At 43.2% G+C, this 26,410-nt stretch overlaps 1 protein-coding gene across 1 annotated transcript in view; it reads right to left on the minus strand.

The window, feature by feature from the left end:
* The window catches only part of LOC124605542 (protein phosphatase 1 regulatory subunit 16A), a 74,256-nt gene that overhangs the window by 20,869 nt on the left and 26,977 nt on the right, over window positions 1-26,410 (minus strand). Inside the window, exons 5-6 of the mRNA XM_047137299.1 lie at window positions 24,551-24,779; window positions 6,600-6,725 (exon numbers count right to left, since the gene is read on the minus strand). Coding sequence (XP_046993255.1) covers window positions 6,600-6,725; window positions 24,551-24,779 — 355 coding nt within the window. The remainder of the gene's footprint in view (window positions 1-6,599; window positions 6,726-24,550; window positions 24,780-26,410) is intronic.

Consider the following 26,410-nt stretch of genomic DNA (forward strand, 5'->3'; position numbering starts at 1 on the left):
GAGCTGATGCAGATGCACTTTTACAGTGTTAAAAAATTACGCTTGAAAACCGCACAAACTGCACTACACTGTAGCGCCACTTCCATCTGCTACATCAGCCCTCACAGGGAAAGCAGAGCAGTGTCCAAAAACATTGAAGGGAAATGGACTCATTGACCTGATTGTGTCGTGTGTCCAGGAGGTTTCTCTGTGTTGACGGTTGTCGGAACCGGCAGTGACGAAGCAGTGGGAACTGGGCCAGGACTGTACTGTGTTGTCCTCGTTGAAATTTCTTCTTCAAAGAGGTAGCAGGTTTCATGTGGTCCAATGTCACAGTAGAGGTTTTGCCATTAAATTTAACATCAAAGGTGTGATTTCCTTGTGCAAAACTTTACGCGCTCATGAGTAAGGCGATAGTAACGGGGGTATGAAGCCATCAGAGCATGGCGTTATAAGTGTGCACTTGTGAATGTCTTGATGTACATACATAGCCCCAGTCCTATAACTGGATGGTTGCCAGGGCCGGATGTGGGAGATATGTTCTCTCAACGGGCAAATAAAATGACGAGTGAAGTTGGGTAGCTGCAAGGACTGTGGAGCCCCAAACTCCCCTGGTAGGCATAACATTTCACAGCACACAAGTTCGGCAGCTGAAGCATCCAAATTCAGCTTGTAAGTGTTCCTCAGATCAAGCAAACCAATTGGCAGGGCTGTTCTCCAACTTGCATCATGGTACATCAAGGACTGCTTTCAGTGATACATGTCAGCATTGCATCAACCCACTGCTGGTGGGGTGATAGCTTACTGTTCTATGATGTACAGTACCACAATACTTAGTCGACTGTGCAAACAGGTTGCACTGAATTCGATAGCACTCAGATTTTTGGGGAAAATTTAAGTGTATATTGAAAGGAGAGGGAAATCGGAAATGGGGTGGTGTATTTGTGGCAGTATACAAGAAACTCAAATCCACTGAGACAGAAATTGAAGCTGCATGTGCGATTTGTTTGGTCAAGACCAGTATCGGAGGTGGGCATAAAATGGCAATCAGATACTTCTATCGCCCACCAGTCTAATCCCCTAATGTAATCAAAAACTTTAGAGAGAGACCCTCAGTTCACTTGTATATAAGTTCCCCAATAACACTGTAATCATTGTTGGAGACTTTAATCATCCAACAATCAACTGGGAAAATTACACTTTTGTTAGACATAATAAGACATCCTGTGAAACAGTAACAAATGTCTTCTCTGAAAACTACCTAGAACAGATAGATCAGAATCCCGATCATGACAGAAATATATTGGCTCTAATGGCAACAAATAGACCTGACCTCTTTGAGGGTGTCCATGTCGGAACGGATATCAGTGGCAAAACAAGCAGAAAGATATGTACGTTCAGCAAGTTCGATAAAAAAATCATCTCTCAATGAGGAACCTGAAACTTTCATCACAGGGCAGGAGCATGCAGAGCAGTGGTTCCAATCTTTCCGAGACCATTATCCCTTAGAGCAATCACATATTACCTAGTACCCCATCCCCACTGCTCACCCACCTCCACCACTATCAACAACCAACATAAGCACCTAACTAATCTTCTTTTAAACAGTTCCATATCTAAATGACGAAAGATAAATGATATTTAGTGTTTGTAGCTGTTTCATTAAACCATGAACTAATGAGTCAATAAGACAATTGGTACTTCTTATTTATAACACTGCTATTTTATAGAATACTGAAGGAATTTTCAGTGCATTGCAATTGCTGCCTACAACTCCATCTCGGAAAAGAAAGCTACTAGTCCACATTGAGGGTAGACACTTGTTATAAAACTTGCTTGCTGTGCGCTACATCCCTCCCTAGCAACACTTGCTTCACCCACACCATCCTGCAACCCCATTTAAAACCAAACAAATTAAAATTCATGTGCTAAACTTACTGCTTGAAAATCACTTGATTGCTGGACTCCCTACTTCTGAATTGGCAGAAAATGGACAACTTCAGGCTGTGAGCACTTTGTGTCTGAAGATCGCCACTAATAATAATAATAATAATAATAATAATAATAATACTGTGTAAGCACTACAGCAGTGAAGTGGATAGTGCTTCCTTTTCAGTCTGGCTTTATCTGGCCTGATGTTCATCTATTTAAGCCTTGGAAAGCCTTGGAAGCAAAGGCGGTGGTTTTTTCTGCTCCATCTGAATACTTGAGAGACAATACCATATGAAGATGCAATTCCATATGAAGATGCACTAATTTAGTTTCCTCGATAAATTTTTTCTTGGTCTTAAAAAATGCCACTCTTGTTGCTTGGTCTATGTATACTGTCTTCTTTTCGTTCTGAGTTGATTCAACAGTCCGAAAATTACAACAAATCCTTTGATGAATTTGTTGTAGTAATTTACTTGTCCAATGAAAGATTCATGTTCCTGAATATTCTTTGCATGAGGCAGCTTTTTCACTGCTTCCACACTTGCTTCAGATGGTTGGGTTCCACCTGCAACAATGATGTGACCTAGGTATTCTACTTTGTTTTTAAAGAATTCGCTTTTCTTTCTATTACATCTGAGTCAATTTCCTTCCATTTATGTGAAAAGCATGCCCAAATTCTTCACAAGCTCATCCACATTTGTGGCTGTGACAATTATATTGTTCAAGTAATTGGCAAATCCAGGTTTGGTACTTGTGATTTGTTCCACAAACTGAGGGTACACTGCAACAACACTTGCTATACCAAGTGGTAACCTCTGGTATTCCAACAGTCCAATTGGAGTATAGACAGCTGTCATTATCTTGGATTCTTTGACCAGTTCCAACTGGATATATGCATCTGATAAGTCTATTTCTGTGAACAACTCCCAATCTGATTTTCTGAAAGAGCTCCTCAATGCCTTGGAATTGGGTACTGATCTATTTTCAGCTGTAGATTTACAGTCAATATGAAATCTCCGCATTTCCTTACCAATTCATTTGGTTCTGATGCAGCCACAACTTGTGCAGTCCATTCGCTGGGCTTCCAGATTGTGTCTTTGGTCAATTTTCCAATTTCTTATTTAACATTATCCATCACAGCAAACTGTAATTGTCTGGACCTGAAAAAAATTTGGTGTGTCTCTCAACTTTAATTTCAGGACTGCTTTGTAGCTTTTTCCTGTGCCTAAGCCAGGCTAGAAAAGAGATTCATGATCCTGCCATAGTTGCTTCTTGGCTTTTATTTTGATCCACCATGTTTGCAATCATTGACTTATTTTCACTAATATTGAAACTGAAGGTACCAAACCAGTTCATGTCAAAGAGACTGGCTGTTTTTTATGAGTTGACCGTCTTCAATGGATACATTTTGGTTGTTCCATTGTAATTTGCCACTTCAATAATTTTTCCCTTGAAGTTAATCTGGGCTTGAATGAATGTTTTCAGTGTTGAACTTGAACTGAAGTATCTGCTGATCCCAACTATTCATAAGCATCCAGGTTTAGTGAGCAAGCTGTACCAGTATCCAAAAGGTTTTTCACTGTACAACCATTTATTTCCAGCAATATATAAATTTTTCTTGCATCTTCACTACTGCTGATTTCATTACAGCTAACTTCTTCAGCTGATACAGCTTCATTCTGTGTTTCACTTGTCCATTAGTTTGAATGTTGATGCTTCTTGGCAGTGAAAGAATTCCCTGCACGGAGATGGTGGATATGTGGCCTGTCTTCTAGCAAATATTGCAGACCACATTTCTGAATATGCTATCATACTTCGGCCAAGACTTATGTTTATCTCAATTAGGGTTCATTTCTTTTGAAGAGTTTCCTGATTATGTCCTTCTCTATTCGTAGTGGCAGGTCATTTGAAAAACTTCCAGTGACACTCCTGTATTTTCACACTTGTTTGTTTTCACAGTTCAATGAACAGCTTTGTATGCTTCATCAATTTTCGAAACATCATCAAGTGAAGAACTGGTGTATTGCAGAGCTGCATTCCACATGGTATTATGAGGGGTATGCAGTATAATGACAACTGTGATTGATCTGCCAGTATAAGTAATCTCTTGGCAGTCATGTTCAAATATGAAAGTGCATCTCTTGCACCACCACGCAAATCAGTCGTCCACTCTGAGTATGTCTGCATAGGTTTCTTTTTTGTTTTAAAATGGGCTGATGATTCTTTAACCAGTTTGGTATATTTTCCTTACTGACATTTTCCCAAAAGAGTTTTGTCAGCAGGCCGAACATATCATTGACGGCCCATGACAGGACATACACCTGTTTCTGGCCGTGATTAGTTAATAGGTGTGCCTCAGAATGTTGATCTAGATGGCCCATATTTGTGTCCCTTCGTTCCTTTCTTCTTTCTAATGTGGGAAATGCCGGTGCACTTTATTTTTGATCTAACAATGTAATGATGTATTTTTTTCAGCAGTTTTTACAAACCATGTCATTATTTTGATGCTTCCTGTCATCGTTCCAAAAACTACTGTTCTTGAAGCATCAACATCTTAATCAGTTCCGTGAGTTTTGCCATTGCTCTTCTGGATCATCATAATGATTCTTTGAATTCTTATTGCCAGGTAATATGTTATTTGGTTGTTGGCTGCATAAAGTAATTCTTAAAATAGCTGGTATATAAAAATACAAAACACAAAGCAGAAATCTTGTACAATAATAGTTTAACATACATGAATGTAACACATAAACAACTGAACACAGAACTGAATTATGGCACTTCTATATACGCATGAAACTTCTATTAAAATGTAGAAATGTTCAAACATAAAAGTCAGTAAAGTTAATACGAATCTTTCACAGTGTCAGGGCAAGAAGTAGATGGGTTGGATAAACTTTTTGGGGCCTCAGGGAGAAAAGCTAATGTTAACCTTAATAAAGGATGATGAACACCACTCCTTTGGCCCTCAATCAAGCCTTTCTGCAGGAGGTGTCCTGGGATGGTTGGTGGAGTGGGGACTACTTTCTATCTTTATTTGGTTTTAACTCCCTCAATATCTAATTTTCTTTTCCTAGTATCATAGGTATCATGCTAGTTTATTAACTTTCTCTGCCTTTCGCAAATCTCTTACACTACTGGCCATTAAAATTGCTACACCACGAAGATGACGTGCTACAGACGCGAAATTTAACCGACAGGAAGAAGATGCTGTGATATGCAAATGATTAGCTTTTCAGAACATTCACACAAGGTTGGCGCCAGTGGCGGCACCTACAACGTGCTGACAAGAGGAAAGTTTCCAACCAATTTCTCATACGCAAACAGCAGTTAATTGGCGTTGCCTGGTGAAACATTGCTGTGATGCCTTGTGAAAGGAGGAGAAATGCGAACCATCACTTTCCGACTTTGATAAAGGTCGGATTGTAGCTTAGCGCGATTGCAGTGTATCGTATCACGACACTGCCACTCTCTTTGGTCAAGATCCAATGACTGTTAGCAGAATATGTAATCGGTAGGTTCAGGAGGGTAATATGGAACGCCGTGCTGGATCCCAACGGCCTCGTATCATTATCAGTCGAGATAACAGGCATCTTATCTGCATGGCTGTAATGGATCGTGCAGCCATGTCTTGATCCCTGAGTCAACAGATGGGGACCTTTGTAGGACAACAACCACCTGCATAAACAGTTCGACGACGTTTGCAGCAGCATGGACTATCATGAACCTGGGTGCACGAATGGCAAAACATGATCTTTTCGGATGAATCCAGGTTCTGCTTACAGCATCATCATGGTCACATCCGTGTTTGGCGACATCGCGGTGAACGCATGTTGGAGGCGTGTATTCGTCATCGCCATACTGGCGTATCAGCCGGCATGATGGTATGGGGTGCCATTGGTTACACGTCTCGGTCACCTCTTGTTCACCTTGACGGCACTTTGAACAGTAGACGTTACATTTCTGATGTGTTACAACCTGTGGCTCTACCCTTCATTCGATCCCTGCGAAACCTTACATTTCAGCAGGATAATGCACGACCGCATGTCGCAGGTCCTGTACGGGCCTTTCTGGATACAGAAAAGTTCGACTGCTGCCCTGGCCACCACATTCTCCAGATCTCTCACCAACTGAAAACGTCTGCTCAATGGTGACCGAGCAACTGGCTCGTCACAATATGCCAGTCATTACTCTTGATGAACTGTGGTATCGTGTTGAAGCTGCATGGGCAGCTGTACCTGTACACGCCATCCAAGCTCTGTTTGACTCAATGCCCAGGTGTATCAAGGCCTTTATTACGGCCAGAGATGGTTGTTCAGGGACTGATTTCTCAGGATCTATGCATCCAAATTGTGTGAAAATGTAATCACATGTCAGTTCTAGTATAATATATTTGTCCAATGAGTACCCGTTTATCATCTGCATTTCTTCTTGGTGTAGCAATTTTAATGGCCAGTAGTGTATGTAGCTATTCCAATTTTCATGAATCAACTGACTCCCGAATCGCACACACACACCGCTGCCACCCCCCTCCCTCCCCACACACACACACATACACGTATGTTAGGAGACATGCATTCAGAATCAACAGGAATTAGTAAATTAGTATAGAGTGAAATTCAACAATGTACACGCGACATATAATGTTCTACTTAAGTACCCAACACCACTTGTCAGGAGGAACTTACATGACCCCAGCAGGCTGCTGCATGGACAGGCTGCCACCCATCACTGTCTCTGACTTCTGTTGAAACATGTTGATCTAGGAGATATTCCACCACTCTTAGATATCCATTGGCCGCAGCAATGTGTAGCTGTAACAAAAGTTTCTCTGTCTATAAAACAAAAATCTCTGTAAAGTAGTACTATATTAAACATTTATTTGAAAGGCAATGTCAATAAAGATTAAAAACAGACATGCAAAATTTAGTATCTGAAAGTAACGTAGACAACCTGCCAAGCCTTACCAGGGTGTATACGTGTACAAGGGAAAAAAATTTCCGTATTTCCCGGTTAAAAATACACTTTCTCCCGGGGGAAAACACACTTTTTCCGTGTTAAGTGACAGTATACTTTTCCTCGGAACTGTAAAAATTTATCAATTTATAGAGATTTCAATGCGCATTTGTAAGCTAGTCGTAGTTCATGTCACGTGATCTCGCCACCCAATACAGCGGATATTCAAAGCAAAGGACACGTCATGTCGTCAGCCAATAGCATTATCACTGTTAAGTAGCGCGTACACACAAACATGAAAAGTTAATGGTTTAAATTAATATACATAGTGTTGCTACAAGAAAAGCAAAGCTTTCACATACAATATTGGTATCAACAATTAATAAGCAGCAAGCGAAGCTTAACTTTCACGTATAACGTTGATCTATGCGCGTGTTACACTTTAAGATACATCACACAAATGTGCCAGTAAAATTTTTAATAACGGGCTCGAAATTTTTCTAAATGGTCATCCTCAAAGAGTTGATTTTTAAATGAGAGTCAAACGCTCTGTGATTAAAGAAATTCATTGTACATAGTTCATCTTGGGTAAAAGGAAGTTTACTTTGAAAGTAATGCTTTTCAGGCAATCATTCGCAATATTTTCCCACGACCTGTTAGAAAGACGTTTCAGCAGTTGCCAGAGAGCGCCAATTACAGACTTCACACCACTTGTGCAGCTACGATGACGCAAGAAGCCCGTATGTTCGTACATGTAAAACATTAAAAGATCTTACGTTACGTCATAAAAGAAACAAGACTCAGAGGATATTCCAAGAGCATCGGAATTTCGTGAACCATAATAACATGCATAATTCGGTTTGAAGTGTACATTCATACGTCCAGATTCAGTTGTAAATTTTCTTGGAATACCAGTACTGTATTATTTCATTTTTGGTTCTTTATTATGGCATAATGCAGAAAACAGTTGAAACTAGCCAATAGTGTGGAATTAAGCATTTCGTTACAAATAAATTGACTGCCTCAGTGGAAAAGATTAATAAAAACCACTTTTCTTTAGCAAACAGGCAAAAATAACTTCATTTTGTGCAAGGCGATTAATTCCTGACTGAAGTTGCCGCCCGGGGCAGATACCCCGATTCGCTCCTAGTGAATATGGCAGCTTGCGCGCGACAGTAAAATTTTTCCGAATAGCATCTTGATCTTACTGCTACTGCTTATATAGCTAAGACACACTTTAGTACCCAGAAGTGGGAGAAGGTACCACACACACGCGACGCAACTGCGCATGCGCATGGGCCCGCACGCAACAGCTCACACGAATCTAATGTAAACAGTTGTGACATCACGCTCATCTGAGGCAATTTGTTGTTATGAAGCATTGCATAGTCTTCCCAAAGCCTCAGACACATTTTGTTGCTGGCAGATGCTTGTATCAGCACTGTGTTTTGTTGTTGTACATGGCACATTTCCTTTGCAACTTAGTTTTATTTTAGTTTTTTTCTCTCGTTCATGTTTTATTGCTGCAGTATTATTCTGCAGTAGCGGGATACAGTAATATCCTTTGTTTGAATATTATTTCTTACCAGTCAAAATGACAAATTTAACTGAAAACTAAAACAAAAAAATCCCGGAATTCTAAAAAATTTCCAGGTTTTTCCTCGGTTTTCTCCCGGATGAAAAAATTCCCAGGTTTTTCCCGGATCCCCCGGTTGTCTCGGGTCGTATACACCCTGCTTACGATTTAGAGGAAAAGTCAAAGATACCCATGTTTTGTAACTTGGTCGCAGCTCACTCCCACTGGGGACACTGTCACTAAGGGCATGTCATGTGGGCCCACCCACTGAGATGAATACCAGAAGACACTGTGGCCCCGCACATGTCCCTAAATTCCTCATTATTCCCTGAAGCCTTTGGTACATGCCATTGATAGTAGAGTGAGTGACCTTGCTTGTGTTTATGTGTTTGATTTGGACTGCTCCCTGAACTGTCTGTGCATGCTTACAATTGCTTTTGCTATTCTATGAGCTTAGCTTCTAGCTAGTAATTTGCTTTGAAAACTCCATCGTCATCGACAACAGGAACCACCTTTTGTTCCACATCTCCATGTCACTGCCGTTGCTTCTAGCTAGTCATTTGCTTCATAAACTCCATCATCATTGACGACAGGAACCACCTATTGCTCCAAGTCCCCACGTCACTGCCAGTGCGATTGCTCATAAATTGTGTTTCACATATGCTGAGTAGCATGGAAAAGTTATGACTATTCACTGTGAAGGATGCTGAGTAGCATGGAAAAGTTATGACTATTCACTGTGAAGGATGTATCCAGATTTCCTAAAGTTGTAGCAGCAGCTGCCACAGAAGCGGTGAGAATGCCTACAGCAATAGCAGAAACTGCCATTATAACTACTGCAAAATGACACTCAGTCTGCAGAAGCAGTATGATCGAGCGCACGGGGTGCAGCCAGCTGCAGATTGTTGCACATGTCGGCACGAACGATGCCTGTCGTCGGGGTTCCGAGGAAATCCTTGGGTTGAAATCGATACTGGGTCGGACTGTGAAATAGTCTGGATAAAGCTGTCAATCAGACAAGGATTGACCATTGCATTAGGATGTTTTTATAGACCACCAGCATCCGCAACAAACGTCGCAGGACGTATCAGGGATGGTCTTCAGTACATAGGAAGTAAATATCCAAATTATCCATTAGTTATAGGTGGAGACTTTAATCTGGCATCCATTGATTGGGAAAATTACACGTTTCTCACAGGGGGCAGAAGCAAAGATTCGTATGAAGTTATTCTAGGAATGCTCTCAACATACAACCTTGAGCAATTGGTTAGAAAACCAACTTGAGATGGGAACATACTAGAAATCTTGGCAACAAACAGAACTGATCTTTTTGAGAAAGTTAATCTAGAAGAAGGTATTAGCGACCATAATGTCGTTGTGGCTTCTATGTCAGTGGAATCCAAGCACTCACCACAGGACACAAACATACTGAGCATCTTTGGTCAGAATTTAAAGGTATTGTCCACCATATGCTAGAGAAGTATGTGCCTAGCTAAAATGTAGGGGAGGGAAAGGATCCACCTTGGTACAACAAACATATTAGGAAGTTGCTGAGAAAGCAGAGAATTTTGCACAGTCATTTTAAACATAGTCACTGCCCCGCTGGCAAACAGATTCTTTTAACGAATTTGAAAGCAATATTTTATCTGCAGATTCTAAAAATAACCCCAAAAAATTTTGGTTGAGCGTAAAATCTATGAACACTACAAATAATTCAATACCTTTTCTTGCTGACAGTATGGGTAATGTAACTGTTGATGATAAACAGAAGGCCGAAATTCTAAAACTAGCTTTCAAAAACTCATTTACGGTAGAGGACTGCGCCACCATTCCCCCTTTCAAGTATCGAACAAACGCATGGGTGGCTGACATAGTGTTTGGTGTATCTGGGATTGTAAAACAGTTAAGATCCTTAGATGCCAAGAAGGCATCTGGCCCAGATGGTTTCCCCGTAAGATTTTATGTTGACTATGCTACAAATATAGCACTACTCTTATCCATAATCTATTAGAGATCATTGGAACAGCGGAAAGTTCCATGGGACTGGAAGAAGGCCCAGGTCACAGCAATCTATAAAAATGGTAGAAAATCGGATGGACATAATTACTGGCCAATTTCACTTACATCAATTTGTTGTAGAATCATGGAACATATTTTGTGTTCAGACATAATGACCTTCATAGACACTGAGAAGCTCATCTGCAGAAACCAGCAAGGTTTTGGGAAACAGTGGCCATGCAAGACACAGCTGGCCCTCTTTGTGCATGATATACAACACGCTCTAGATATCGGCTCCCAGGTTGATGCCATATTTCTCGACTTTCAAAAGGCGTTCGACTCAGTTCTGCACTGCCGCTTGCTCCAAAAAGTGCGCACTTATAGTCTATCTGATGACTTATGTGGTTGGACACAAAGTTTTCTAACAGACAAGGAGCAGTATGTCATCCTGAAAGGGGTGACTTCAACAGAAACAAGTGTAACTTCAGGTGTGCCCTAGGGCAGCATAATGGCTCCACTGCTTTTTATGATTTACATGAACGATCTGGTTGATGGTATTGACAGCGGCATTAGACTGTTTGCCGATGATGCTGTAGTCTACAGGAAAGTAGTAGCACACAGAAGTTGTGAAAAAATCAATGAGGATTTGCAGAAAATAAATGCGTGGTTTAATGACTGGCAGTTATCTTTCAATATCAATAAGTGTAACCTACTGCGTATAACAAGGCAACAATCCCCATTAATGTACAAGCACAAAATAAATGCCCAGTCTTTGGAAGCGGTAACATCCATCAAGTATCTGGGTGTGACTATTCGAAATTATCTCAAATGGAATGATCAGATTGCACAAGTAACGGGTAAGGCGATCTCTAGATTGCAATCTATTGGTAGAATCCTGAAGCGATGCAGTCCTCCAACAAAGGAAATAGCTTACAATAAGTTAGTTTGTCCAGTCTTAGAGTACTGTTTGTCTGTATGGGACCTTTACCAGTTGAGTCTGATTCAAGAGATTGAGAAAGTCCAAAGAAGAGCGGCAAGATTCGTGACTGGTACATTTAGCCATCGCAAGAGCGTTACAAATCTCATAAAAAGTTTGAAGTGGGACGGACTTGTAGATAGACGGCGCGCTAAAGGAAAGGGGCTGCTCACTAAATTCCATAATCCGATCTTCACTGAGGATTTGGAGGCACATATTATTACCACCAACTTTCAAAACGTGCAATGATCACCATTCAAAGATAAGGGAAATTAGAGCTCATACTGAGGCGTTCAGACAGTTGTTTTTCCCTCGCGCGATCTGCGAGTGGAACAGAGGGGGAGAAATATGACTTTGGCACGAATTGTGCCCTCCGCCACACACCGCTTGGTGGCTAGCAGAGTATATATGTAGATGTAGATCACTTTGCCCTCAGTCAAACACCTGCTTTGACAAGACGAACAAGAGTTGGTAAGTACATTTACATTGTTTTGTTCTTCACTGCAAGGTGAATCAAATAACAAAGCTTTAACATCAGTGTGCACTTTTACTGTCTTCTGGTGATAAATTGTATGAAGTGATGCAAAAGCTACATGCATTCTTCCACTCTTGGACCCCAGTTGTTTGAGCTTTTCTGACGTTTGTATTTTGCTGACTGACTATTGCAGTCACCAAACTCTAAGCTTAAATTTAACCGATGTGTTAAGCAATGTAAGCAAACATGTGCAGCAAGCACTGCTGAATTGCAGGGCTTAACAAGCAAGTGAGATTTTTCCTGTAAACAGTATGACACATTGTAAATGGAATCATTAATCTGTTACGTTATCATACATCTAGCTCCCGATAGATAACTTAGTGAGAAGGCTTTAGAGTCATCTGATACAATGTCACTGCCTGTTCCATGACATTACCTCTTTTTCATGCCACAAACTGGAGCATCTAGCAAGTGTCTGCCTTGGTCAGTGAGCAACAACAGCCACCAGCTTGCTGCACTCTTATCTTGCAGATACCAATAGCAGCAGCAGACATGCTGGAGAAACTATCTGCAACTGGAAATTAGGGGAGAAATGGCACAATTCCAGTTTGATACTGCAATCACATCTGATTAATGTAGACATATACCAAAGCATCGGCTCATCACAGCTGTAGTGACCTCAGCGCAGAGTGGGGACGTACAACAGTCAGTTTATCCCACTGCGGAGTTGGCTCATAGTCCAAGTTCAGTATAAAGATTTAACTAGGCAACTAAACCTGTTAGAAATAATCTTGGACAAGAACTAAAATTTTTGGCTCAGATATTTTGGGGCATTTTCGTTTCCAAATTCAAACACAAATGGGTCTAACTTCAATCAGGATTCCATTCAAAGAACTTGATAGTTATATGCACAGCACAATCAACTGTTTGAACCTACATTAGGTTGCGAAACAGGGTTTCAAGCCCATATATTTTTAAATAAATCAGCAGTACCTAAATTTTGTAGAGCACACCCAGTGCCTTTCACTGTGCATGATTAAGCAAAAGAAGAAATGGATAGCTCGGAAAGTGTGGGAGTAAAATCCCCAGTACCATCTAGCCAGTGAGGACTCGATGCATTGTTAGCTACAACAGCAGGGTGTATATGTGCACAAGGAAAAAAAAAAAAAATATCCTGGATTTTTCCCAGATTTCCCAGTTAAAAATACCCTTTCTCCCGGGTGAAAACACACTTTTTCCGTGTTAAGTGACGTATGTTTTCCCTCGAAACTGCAAAACTTATCAATCCTTTGAATGGTTATGGTTTATATACACGGGCGTAGAATTTCCCGGCACTTAGAAAAATAGGGAAAAAGACACGTTTTGGAAATATCTTTGATGTGCAGCAACATGCACGCTGTGTATTTTCGTATTACGAAAGTATACATTGGAATTCCACCAAACACAGCATGTTACTTTCCAAATCATTGAAATCAAGATTGTGATGCGCTGTTGTAAGCCTGTCATAGCTCATGTCGCGTGATCTTGCCAGTCGATGACAGCGGATATTCAGAGCATTGGACAAGTGATGTATTTTTTTTTTTTTTTTTGGTAGGGTTTAAGGGCGCTCAACGGCTGAGGTCATTAGCGCCCAGTCACTGGTGTTAGAGCACAAGGAACCTGCTAAAACTCAAGGGGATGGGGGGACATCAAAAGGACCTGACAAAGATGCAGATGAAATAAGTAAAAAGGTTAAATGTCTTTGGTCAAGCCAGTTAAAGTTATAAAACGCAGAAGACGAGCAGCTGCTCGAGCGTCATCAGCTAAAACATCCGGTAAGGTAGATGGCAGGGACAGGACAACACGAAATTGACTAAAACGGGGACACGACAATAAAACATGGCGCACCGTTAATGCCTGACCACAAGGGCACTGCGGGACTGGGTCACCAGAGAGCAGGTAGCGGTGGCTAAACCGGCAATGCCCAATCCGCAACCTGGTCAGAAGGACCTCCTCGCGCCGAGATGGTCGGGAGGAAGTTGTCCAAGCAGTTGGGAGCGGTTTTACTGCCTGGAGCTTGTTTCCTTGGAGGGATGACCAAGCATCCCACCACAAGGACACAAGCCTCTTACATACATCCCCACAAACGTCAGATGACGGGACACAATGGGAGGCTGGCCGAGGCTGGAGGACTGCAGCCTTGGCTGCAGCATCCGCAGCCTCATTCCCAGGCACTCCTACATGTCCGGGGACCCACAGAAAGCTGACAGAACCGCCATTATCAGCGAAAGAATGGAGGGACTGCTGTATTCGTTGAATCAAGGGATGGACCGGATAGGGAGCCCCAAGGCTCTGAAGAGCACTGAGTGAGTCAGTGCAGAGTACATACGATGAATGGCGGTGGCGGCGGGCATACTGAATGGCCTGATGGAGAGCAAAAAGCTCGGCCGTAAAGCTGGAACATTGGTCAAGGAGCCGGTATTTAAAGGTGGCGGTCCCGACGACAAAGGCACAGCCGAGACCATCGTCAGTTTTGGAGCCATCGGTGTAAATAAAGGTGTGACCAGCAAGTCGAGCACGAAGTTCGACAAACCGTGAGCAATACACTGCAGCCGGAGTACCCTCCTTCGGGAGTGAGCTGAGGTCGAGATAAATATGAACCGGAGCCTGGAGTCAAGGTGGTGTCGGGCTCTCACCCTCTCTGAAGGTGGTAGGGAGGGCAAAATCCAATTGTCGAAGCAGGCGACGGAAGCGGACTCCGGGGGGCAGCAGGGCAGACACATACAACCCGTACTGACGGTCGAGAGAATCGGCGAAGAAGGACTTGTAAGAGGGGTGTTCGGGCATAGACAACAGCCGGCAGGCATACCGACACAGCAGTATGTCGCGCCGGTAGGTCAATGGTAACTCGGCAGCTTCAGCGTAAAGACTCTCGACAGGACTAGTGTAGAAGGCTCCGGTCGCAAGACGTATCCCCCGATGGTGGATGGAGTTGAGCCGGCGTAAGAGGGATGGCCGAGCGGACGAGTAGACGAAGCTCCCATAATCCAGCTTCGATCGGACTATGGACCGATACAAGCGAAGCAGGACAGTGCGATCCGCTCCCCAAGATGAACCGCTAAGAACTCTGAGGACATTAAGGGAACGTGTACAACGGGCCGCCAAATAAGAGACATGTGGAGACCAACACAGTTTCCGGTCCAACGTGAGCCCTAGAAACTTAGTTGTGTCCACGAATGGGAGAACAACGGGACCGAGATGTAAGGATGGCGGAAGGAACGCTTTATATCGCCAAAAGTTGATACAAACCGTCTTCTCTTCAGAGAACCGGAAGCCATTTGCCACGCTCCATGAGTAGAGGCTGTCTAGACAACGCTGGAGGCAGCGCTCCAGGAGGCATGTTCTCTGGGCACTGCTGTAGATCGCGAAGTCATCGACAAAGAGAGAGCCTGAGACATTAGGTGGAATGCAATCCATAATTGGATTGATCGCGATGGCAAAAAGGGCTACGCTCAAGACGGAGCCCTGAGGCACTCCGTTCTCCTGGAGGAAGACGTTGGACAATACGGAACCCACACGTACCCTAAACTTTCGATCCGTTAAAAAGGAATCAATAAAAAGGGGCAGACGACCGCGTAGGCCCCACTTGTGCATAGTGCGGAGGATACCTCCTCTCCAACAGGTATCATAAGCCTTCTCCAAGTCGAAGAACACGGCTACCGTTTGGCGCCTTCGCAAAAAGTTGTTCATGATGAATGTCGACAAGGTTACAAGGTGGTCAACAGCGGAGCGGCGGCGACGAAAGCCGCATTGGACATTAGTAAGTAGTCGTCGAGATTCAAGAATCCAAACTAACCGAGCATTAACCATGCTCTCCATCACCTTACAGACACAGCTTGTAAGAGAAATGGGGCGGTAACTAGAAGGAAGGTGTCTATCCTTCCCGGGTTTGGGTATAGGAACAACAACGGCGTCACGCCAACGCATGGGGACCTGACCTTCAGTCCAGACGTGATTGTAGGTACGAAGCAGGAAGCTTTTGCCCGCCGGAGAAAGGTGTGCCAGCATCTGAACGTGAATGGCATCTGGCCCCGGACCAGAGGACCGGGACAGTGCAAGCGCACGTTCGAGTTCCCGCATAGTAAAGGGGGCATTGTAAGTTTCCAGATTCAGCGAGTGGAAGGAAGGTCGCCGAGCCTCGTCTGCCTCTTTCCTGGGAAGGAAGGCAGGATGGTAATGGGCGGAGCTTGAAACCTCCGCGAAAAAGCGGCCAAAGGCGTTGGAGACAGCCACAGGATCAACAAGGACCTCATTACCTGAGGTCAGGCCAGGTACTGAGGAGTGGGCCTTAATGCCCGACAGCCGGCGCAGGCTACCCCAAACAACGGAAGAGGGAGTAAAACTGGTAAAGGAGCTCGTGAAAGAGGCCCAGCAAGCTTTTTTGCTGTCTTTGATGACTCTACGGCATTGCGCTCGGAGTCGTTTGTATTCAATACAATTCGCCAACGTAGGATGGCGGCGAAAGGTGCGTAAAGCACGTCGTCGAGCACGGATAGCGTCCCTACAAGCCTCGTTCCACCAGGGGACGGAAACGCGACGTGAAGAAGAAGTAGTACGAGGTATGGAACGTTCGGCAGCATGGATAATAACAGCCGTGAGGTATTCGACCTGACTGTCACAACTGGAAAAATCGTGGTCCGGAAAGGTCGCCAGGGCGGAGTAAAGTCCCCAGTCAGCTTTCAGTATGTTCCAGCGCCAGTCAGCTTTCAGTATGTTCCAGCGCGAAGGACGTGGGGATGGGGTGTGGTGCAGGAGACGAACGACACAGGGGAAGTGGTCGCTCGAATAGGTGTCAGAAAGGACATGCCACTCGAACCGACGGGCAAGAGTGGTAGAACAGATCGAGAGGTCCAAGTGGGAGTAGGTATGAGTAGAGTCCGAGAGGAAAGTCGGGGCGCCGGTATTGAGGCAGACAAGATTGAGATGGTTGAAGACATCCGCCAAGAGTGAGCCTCTTTGACAGGATGCAGGAGAGCCCCAAAGGGGATGATGGGCATTGAAGTCGCCAAACAATAAGAACGGCGGGGGAAGCTGATCGATCAGGTGCATCATGTCAGCCCGACTAACAGCAGATGACGGTGGAGTGTAGACGGTACAAACTGAAAAAGTAAAAGCAGAAAGAGTAATGCGGATAGCTATTGCTTGGAGTGGGGTGGTCAATGGGATGGAATGGTAATAGACATCGTCCCGAACGAGCAACATGACCCCACCATGAGCTGGGATACCGTCCACAGGGGCGAGGTCATACCGCTCCGAGGTATAGTGGGAAAAGGCAATACGGTCAGTCGGGCGCAACTTGGTTTCCTGGAGACCAAGGACGAGCGGACAGTGCAGGCGGAGGAGCAGTTGTAATTCCTCCCGATTAGATCGAATACCTCTTATGTTCCAATGAAACAACGCCATTGCTAGTCAAAAAGTTGGGGGAACGAGACGGGGAAGAGCTGGTCACCTCGATGGCCGCGGAGGGCCAGGTTGCGAGGCAACAACGCTACAACTGACGGCAGGCGGATCCGGTTCCATCGACTCGTCGCCAGCTGCGGCCGCTGTCCCTGATTGTGTAGGAGGGGCCGCATCAATTGCCGACAAAAGGCCGGCGGAACGCCTGGCAGCAGAGCGTCCCGGCGAAACTGAGGACGGCCGGGAGCAGCGACTCACGGATGAAGCGTCAGATGAATCGCGCCGGGGTGGAGAGGGGGATAGAGACTTCTTCTTGGAGGCCTTCTTGGAAGGCCGAGGAGGCACAGGGATGGTGGGCTGGACCCGAAGAAGGTCCTCACGCGCGGGGTCCGTTTTGGAACGCCGGACCTCGGAAGCTGGGGTCCGGAACGTTTCCCCGATGGACGCCTGAGAAGAGGATCGCTTCTCAGGTGGCATGGGGGGAGGAGGAGGAGGAAGGGTGGCCCCTGGGGCAGGGGGGGTGGGGGCCGCGGGGGAGGAGGAGTTGGAAGGGAGGGATTTGGGAGGCGGAGGCAGAGCCCCCTGATGGGCAGAGGAGGCGGAGGGGGGACAGGATAGAGGTGAGGATACAGCGGAAGGAGTGGACACAACTGAGGCAAACGAAGTGGCCAGTGACACGGGATGAAGGCGGTCATACTTCTTCCTGGCCTCAGAATAAGAGAGCCGATCCAAAGTTTTGATTTCTTGTATCTTTTTCTCCTTCTGATAGGCGGGGCAGTCTGGGGACCTAGGCGAGTGGACGCCAGGACAATTAGGGCACCGAGGTGGTGGGGTGCAAGTATGTTCCTCACGAAGAGGACGTCCACAGTCGCCACAAAGGGGCTCAGCCTCACACCGGGACGACATGTGCCCAAAGCGCAAACACCTAAAACAGCGCATAGGAGGCGGGACGTAAGGTCGCACGTCGCACCGGTAGCACATCACCTTTACCTTCTCCGGGAGAACGTCCCCCTCGAAGGCGAGGATAAAGGCCCCGGTGTCGATGCGACGGTCTTTGGGGCCGCGCTGGACTCGCCGGACGAAATGCACGCCGCGGCGCTCCAGGTTCGCCCTGAGCTCCTCATCAGATTGTAGCAGGAGGTCACGATGAAAAATAACCCCCTGCGTCCTATTTAGTGCCAGATGTGGGACAATGGAGACTGGGATGTCCCCTAGGCGGTCGCACGCCTGGAGTGCCGCCGATTGTGTGGCAGAGGTGGTCTTGATAAGAACGGACCCTGATCGCATCTTGCTGAGAGCCTCGATTTCCCCGAAGACGTCCTCAATGTGCTGAACAAAGAACATGGGCTTGGAGGTGGCGAACGTCCCCCCATCTGTTCGAGAACAGACCAAATAGCGGGGGAAGTACTTCGCCCCAAGCCGGCGGGCCTGTCCCTCCTCCCATGGAGTGGCCAAGGGGGAAAGGGCAGGAGAACCAGAACTAGAATCGGTACCTTTTCTTTTGGAAGACTCGGCCGCAGAGCGACCTGATACGTGTTGACGTTTCATGTGCGAAACGTCCGCCCCGATACCACCCACTCCGACCAGGGGCTCTCCCCACGGGCGCCACCCAGCCGCAGCAAGGGCCACCTGGCAGGATGACCATTGCCGGGAGTCCTGATGCCCCAAGGAGACGGGCATCTACTCCTTGGCCAACGTGGGGAGGGTGCAGCTCAGGTATCGGCAGTACGATCCCTGTGTTGTCAGGGGGCTACAACCTAGAGGGTACATGACGACCCCACCACAACGGGCTGGCTACCGTGCTGGATTTCTGGTGCCATGGAAAGTCCATCATGATCGCTGGTGCAGATGGAGATGCACTATGGGCGTAACTTGGACAACCCATCAGGCGTTTAGGCCCAATTTGAGGAATAATGGGTATGGTGACAACGCCGGTGCAATGCTGAGTGCCAAGGTCTTAGTGCACTTAGGACCAGTGGTACGCCATGTAAGGTGTCCTTCCCCAAAAGGCTCGTACTTCTGTAGAATTTTGAAAAATGGAGGTCAAACCCCAAGGGGGACCATCACATTAAGGCCAAAACATTTGAGACTCCTTTTAGTCGCCTCTTACGACAGGCAGGAATACCGCGGGCCTATTCTTACCCCCGAACCCGCAGGGGGGGACAAGTGATGTAGTCAGCTAACAGCAACATCACTGTTAAGTAGCACAAACACACAAACAGGGAAAGTTAATAGTTTAAATTAATATACATAGTGTTGTTACAAGAAAAGTAAAGCTTTCACATATGAAATTGGTCTCTAAGGTTAATAAGCTGCAAGAGAAGCTACGCTTTCACATATAATGTTAATTCTTTTTGCGTGTGTTACACTTTAAGATATATCACACAAATGTGCCAGTAAAATTTTTAATAATGACATAAATGTCTGATCTCTAGGGTTCGAAATTCTTCTAAATGGCTCATCATCAAAGAGTTGATTTTTAAATGAGAGTCAAACACTCTTTGATTTAAGAAATTCATGGTACAATCTCACACAAAGTTCAACTTACGTAGAAGGATATTTACTTTGGAAGTAACGCTTTTCAAACTACCATTCGCAATATTTTCCCGCGACCTGTTAGGAATACGTTCGTTTCAGCAGTTGCTAGAAAGTGCAGATAATAGGCGACACCGCACTTGCGTAGCTACCATGACGTAGGAAGCCCGTATGTATGTATGTGTAAAACAGTGAAAGATCATACATTATGTCATAAAAGAAACAAGACATCAGAGGATACTGCAAGAGCATCGGAATTTTGTGAACAATACCAAAATGTTCACATTTAAAGTGCATACTTAAAGTGCACATTCGTATGGCCAGGTTCCCAATGAAGTAGACCTCAACCTGATATTAAGCTTTTCAGTGCGGTTTTCGGGATGTAAATTTTGTTGGAGCACCAGTACTGTATTCTATCATGTTTGGTTCTTTATTGTGGCATAATGCCATATGTGCTAGAAGATGAAAACGTGCACTTGAAATGCAGCAAACAGTTGAAACTAGCCAGTACTGTGGAATTGAACATTTTGTTTCAAATACATTGACTGCCTCTGCGGAAAAGGTTAATTAAAGTCAAATTTCTTTAGCAAACAGACAAACATAACTTCATTGTTGTACAAGGCAGTTAATGTTTGACTGTCAGAAAGGTGGAAATAAAATAAAATCTGGAACTAACATATTTTAGACTTCCATAATTATGTGAATGTATTTTAATTCACTTGATAGCTCCCGGCCACAGATATCAAGTTTGTTTTCATTTGATGCGAGAGTAAACGAAGATGAAACAGCAGAATCACGAAATATAAACACGGGTCTCGTGGAGACTACCCACTATAACTTAGACTGCTCTGTGCATCAGCCCCAGATCTACGATATTTGCGAACCGGGTCAATACTAAAAAAAAATAAAATAATATTTCAAAAATATGTTCATCTTGGAGCACAAATCTTTCTGAAAATTCTAAAACATATGTGTTCGAGGAAATGTAAGACATGTTATTTGGTCTTAAGTGTTCCAAAGTGCAGTGCCACACCTCTTCATACGGTGTTGTTCTATAGCACATCACTGTATGTCGCTCCGTGGAATTGAAACGTGTATATGTTGTCATGGAGGCCATCAAACCTACACAGGACAGTGGAAATTGAAATGTCCTGTGGTGCCTACCCTGCTCTCAGTCAGCCCGTTTGACAGCCTGCCCCTCTCCTCTCTCTCTATTTTTGTTTTTTGTTTTTTTTTGTTTTTTTAAAGACCCTTGCAATTAATAGCGAATGGGATTATTTGTAATCGGGAGAACAAGAACTCTTCAGAAAATTTGCACTCTTTATTGTCTATTAGCTAATAACTTGCTGTTTTGTGTGACATAAAATTAAATATAGGATACGTAAAACCAATAAAGACAAGAGGCAAGCAAGAAAGTACACATTTCTTCAATCCTTAGCTCCTAGAATTTTTTTCAATCTAATCTTGCTACAGCTTTGCATGGTGTGCTTTCCTTTCTGCAAAAGAATCTATTACCTCATCAAAGTTCATCAAACGTTTTGCTACATGAAGAATCGAAGTGTCATTATCCAAGACTGAAAAAGCTGTTAATACATAATATACCCAAGACTGGTGTGGTTTCTCATTTTGATTACATCTACTTTGTCACTGTCTACTAGATAAAACAAAATAGGCCTTTCTAATATTGCAGCAATTTTGTAACACACACCAAATAAACGAGACTGTTTTGGCACAAATGGTCATTTTTATAACGCCACAGAATATAATTCACGAAGTACCAATATCAAATGCCTATACGGCCTACTACAAGCAAAAACCTTTATGTTAGGAAATAGTTTCACATTTCATTCATACACACCAGTTTCTCAAGCACGAGATCGAAAAGTAGTATTTCGAAATTTTTATCTAAATTTGTAATCATCTTATTCTTCCATAATTTGTGTGATGTTGCCGTTTTCTCTCCTTCCTGGTTCTAACAATCTTGTCATCAAGAATTCTGTAGCTGTTTCCTGCCATTGTCAAAGTTTGTTCGCCGATTAACTTCACAAACCCTGTCAGAATCACAGGTTTAGTTACCCAGCGATTATCCTCCGGTTAGATGTTGTTACATATTCGTACCAAACGTTTTCCGTATTACTTCCAAAACAGAACTTAAGCAGCTGCTAGCCGGGGACTGTACAACTGGTCCTTACTAGTGTAGCGATCTGGCCAAAAATTTTCTGTCAAAATTTCATTTTCTTGGATACACCGAGAAGATAATACATAATCTTTCCTGTTAGTCATTTATTTCCACTCTGGTAGTCTGAATCTACAGATTTCACTAGTAATTATAACAACGCTGAACATTTGCAAACCCAATCAACCACATAATCAGACAGCGATTGGCGTTCATCCACTCAGCTCGTATGGCCCCGCCCCTTTTGTATGAGGAAAGTTTATTTCTAGATGCGACGTGGACTCTCCTGACAGAGACATCACGTACACTATGCATGCATTCAAAAATCAACTTATGATTCATTCAGAAATCAACTTAAAATGTGTTCAAAAACCTACAGGGATGCATTTCAAAATCATATGAATAATCAATAGACCAACGTGCGCTGGATGCTAGGTGCTTTGTGAAATTTAGGTTCCCCCCCCCCCACAAGTATACGAATTTGGCGCCCTCTTTTTCCCTGTAGCATCTAGCTGCTTGCTGTGACTGCTTGCACAGCCAAGAGCCACATTCCTGTAGCCAGAAGCAGGAGAATATACTGCTCAAACGCAACTCAACTGCGCATGAGCCCGTTTTAACTGCTAAAACGAATCTAATGTAAACAGTTGTCACTTCACATTCATCGGAGGCAGTTTGTTGCTATGAAGCACTGCATAGTCTTCCTAAAGCCTTTGACACATTTTGCTGTTGGCACACGCTTGCATGAACACTGTGTCGTTGTTGTATATGGCACATTTCCTTTGCAATTTAAGTTATTTTTGTTTTTTCTCTCATTTATGTTTTATTGTTGAAGTGTTATTCTGCAGAAGCAGGATACAGTAATATCCTTCGTTAGAGTATCTGTTCTTACCAGTCAAAGTTACAAAAATTTAACAGAAAACTAAAACACTGAAAAATTCCCAGAATTCTAAAAAATTGCCGGGTTTTTCCCATTTCCTCCCAGATGAAAAAATTCCCGGGTTTTTTCCCGGATCTCCTGGGATCGTATACACCCTGTGTATTTTACTGCATGCTCTAAGCCAAAATCTCAAAAAACAGCTGGTGATCATATATGCATCTCTGCTTGCTCATCATCAGGTGGCATGTAAACAACACTGACCATTCCTATCCTGTATTGTTACTGGTAATGAGAAATGGTGTCTTTATGCTAGCATACCAAAAAGAATGGAATGATTGAGCCCAAACAAAGCAGCAACACCCCATACTAAGACCTGTGTGCATCCACAGAAGATAATGTTATGTATCTAGTGAAACAGCAGTGGTGTGGTGTACAACGAATTGCTTCCTGAGATGTAACCATCACTGTTGACATTTATTGTCAACAACTGAGACATCTTGCAGATGCAGTCCAAGAACAATGACCAGGAACTGCCCGCTTTCTGCAAAACTGACAAAAAACACAATACAGAAGGTGGGATGGGAAGTCACTCTACACCCATATTATTCACCTGATCTTGTGCTCTCCGATTTTCATCTTTTCTACTCTCTACTGAATGACCTTCAACAGACTTGCTTTCTAGATGAAAACATGCTCTGAACAGGACTCTAGTTCTTCACCTCAAAATCACACAATTTCCACAGCAAATTGAAAAATTGCCCCAGCATTGGCAGATTGATGTAAATAGTGAAGCGGAATATATTATTGATGACTGAAGTCTCTGTTATATGTATCTGTTGTGTTTATTAAATGTATTGAAAAATGCTACGAACTTATGCACCAACATAATACATAGTTGTTGATGAGAAGTTTGATTTTGTTAATTCAGAACATATATCGGCGTTTGTAGATATTTTTTTTATTAAACAAACATAACACGTTTCTTTTCAATTTGATAAAGAAAATTAATAACTTTCTGGTCAGCCTAATCTTCTTCTTTTCCCTCATTATGCTCAATATCACTTCATCCACATTAATCAATATTTTAAAAAGCAAGTAGCAATTCAAGAACCTAATCATGAGGTAAATGTTGTACAGAATTTACACAGACAGAAAACTGGGAGCTGAAATTCAGCAACCAAATCTACATTTCCACAATTTTAATTGGTGTCTTTACTTGACCAACACAGAAAACAAGGTTTAGTAGCCAATGTAACAATGTAATCATAGTCTCTCTCGCTCTCTCTCTCTCTCTCTCTCTCTCTCTCTCTCTCTCACTCTCTCTCTCTCTCTCTGTCTGTCTGTCTGTCTGTCCATCCGTCCGTCCGTCAGCAGCATCCAATATTAATTTACAAATGAGAGGTTGAGTTCCATCACTTTTTATTTTTTGTCCCCATATTGAAATCAGTTGTTTGTAACTGCTTTTTATAAATGATTTGTAAGCAAAGCTCATCAAGTACACCACGTGAGCTAGAAAGTGTAGGGCAGAAAATGTTGTTATGTGACTAAAAGATTACTGTATTAGGATCAAAGCTTTGAGTGAAACCTTTTTCCATATTAGTAAGATTTCAGGACTTATCTTCTGTTAAACTTACAGGTGTGGCTCCCTGCTGATCAGCGGCTTCAGTATCCAGATCAAGGGCAACAGCTTCCTGCAGATCCTGTAGCATTTGAGTTTCAGTGGAAGCACGTGTTTCATCAATAAGTTCTTGCGTAACACCTCTTCGTGCCATCTCACTCTCTATATAGTCCAGTGCAGCTTCATCTTCACAAATGTCATATGGCATATTTCCATCTGCATTGACAGCCAGTAAATTGGCACCCCTGAAAAGTAATACCTTTATCTTTGGCAATACCTCAAGATATTGTTACTAAAAATACACACATCACTTACTCATGTCAATAAATTACTGGATGGAAAGTATTATTCTATCATCAAGCTGTGTCAAGAGTAATCAATTTCTTGTGACTTTGTAATGTGTGTATTGCCGATCAGTTTTTTTGCAAGCACGTAAATGTTCTTGAATTACACTGTCAGCTCTGATAGATTTCATTTTATCATTACTGTATATATTTACTACATAAAACTGCATACTACTGCTCTTTTGCCCTTCTTCAAATTTCCCCACATCCTTAGTAGGTCGGACTCTTAGAAATGTATCCAAATCCGATCAACCATAAAAGTTGAAGACAGGAAGTAAATTATCTCTAAAAATCAGATTCTACAGCAATAAAACATTGTTAACTGCAGTCTGAGTTGGATTATGAAGGACACGCTTCTGCTAAATTTTATAAGGTTGGAGATTTCAGTTGTCAAAAGAAAAGTGGGTAATAACAATACTGTGCGTACATTGTAGCAGCCATTATTATTTGTAGAGAAGGGCTTTGTGTGCTGTCTAGACTGGAAGTGGGCCACACAAGAAACCAACAGCCTGAAATTTTATGACTACTAATAAGCTCTACTGATTCAGAACTACGGAGTGCTTGCGCCAAGGAAAAGGATGTCAACTATTAATTCTTAAGATTTCATGACTCTGTGTTAGGAGCGCCTCCTGCTGCATCGAAATTATTATCTAAATCAAGATCTTGGATTTCAATGGGTGATACTTTCACTATAGATGGCAACAATGCTTCATATCAATCATGCAATACAAAAATCAGGTACTCTGTGAAGTCCCAATGTTTGCACTATATGAGGCCTCTTTTCTTTTGTTTTCTTTTTTAAAAAATGTCAGAAAGTGTAAATCATACTAGATGAATTACAAAGGTCATTTTCACATTAAAGACCAATTTCAACTATCTCAAGCGGAGAAGAACTCTTTACGAAGAAAATGTTTATTTCTTGCTTGACTGTACTTACAAGCTGGGCTTCTGGCATAAAAAGCAGTTAAATCATCTTACTCTGGTTTCCAGTTCATGAGTTAACTGATAAATTATCAGAATGTTCCTGCAAATCTGTAAGGCTGCTGCGGGGAGGGAAGAAAAAACCTTCCCAGCCATCTCTAGTGTGTCCCTGAAACTGTGACATCATTATTTGATGCTGATAAACTGTGACATCACCATTTGATGCTTATGTTCCAACAGCAGTCAAGGCAAACATGGCACAAGTTATGGTGCAAGCAGACAAAGGTGAAGAAGAATGAGAAAAATGTAAATTGAAGATGCACAATAGTAGTACAAGTGATTCTTTTTGTCTTTTGTATGGGTAAAACAACTTTCTACAGCAGATTTTTTATCATCATCTACTTCTTCGACAAGGAATTTAAAAAAGTCAGAAAATGGTAGTGTGTAGAGATCGGTATCAAACTCATCCATAGGTCTCACAAAAGATCAAACTGTAGCGACCGCAATGAGCAGTGCAGCGCAATGCAGTTCGGTTCACGAGTGCATCACCCATGTGTCACATCTCAAGTATTTTATTTTGCACGGATAAATTAGTTTTGCGCCGGCCATCA

The sequence above is a fragment of the Schistocerca americana genome, chromosome 3, assembly GCF_021461395.2.
Source record: "Schistocerca americana isolate TAMUIC-IGC-003095 chromosome 3, iqSchAmer2.1, whole genome shotgun sequence".
NCBI classification, from domain to species: Eukaryota; Metazoa; Arthropoda; class Insecta; order Orthoptera; family Acrididae; genus Schistocerca; species Schistocerca americana.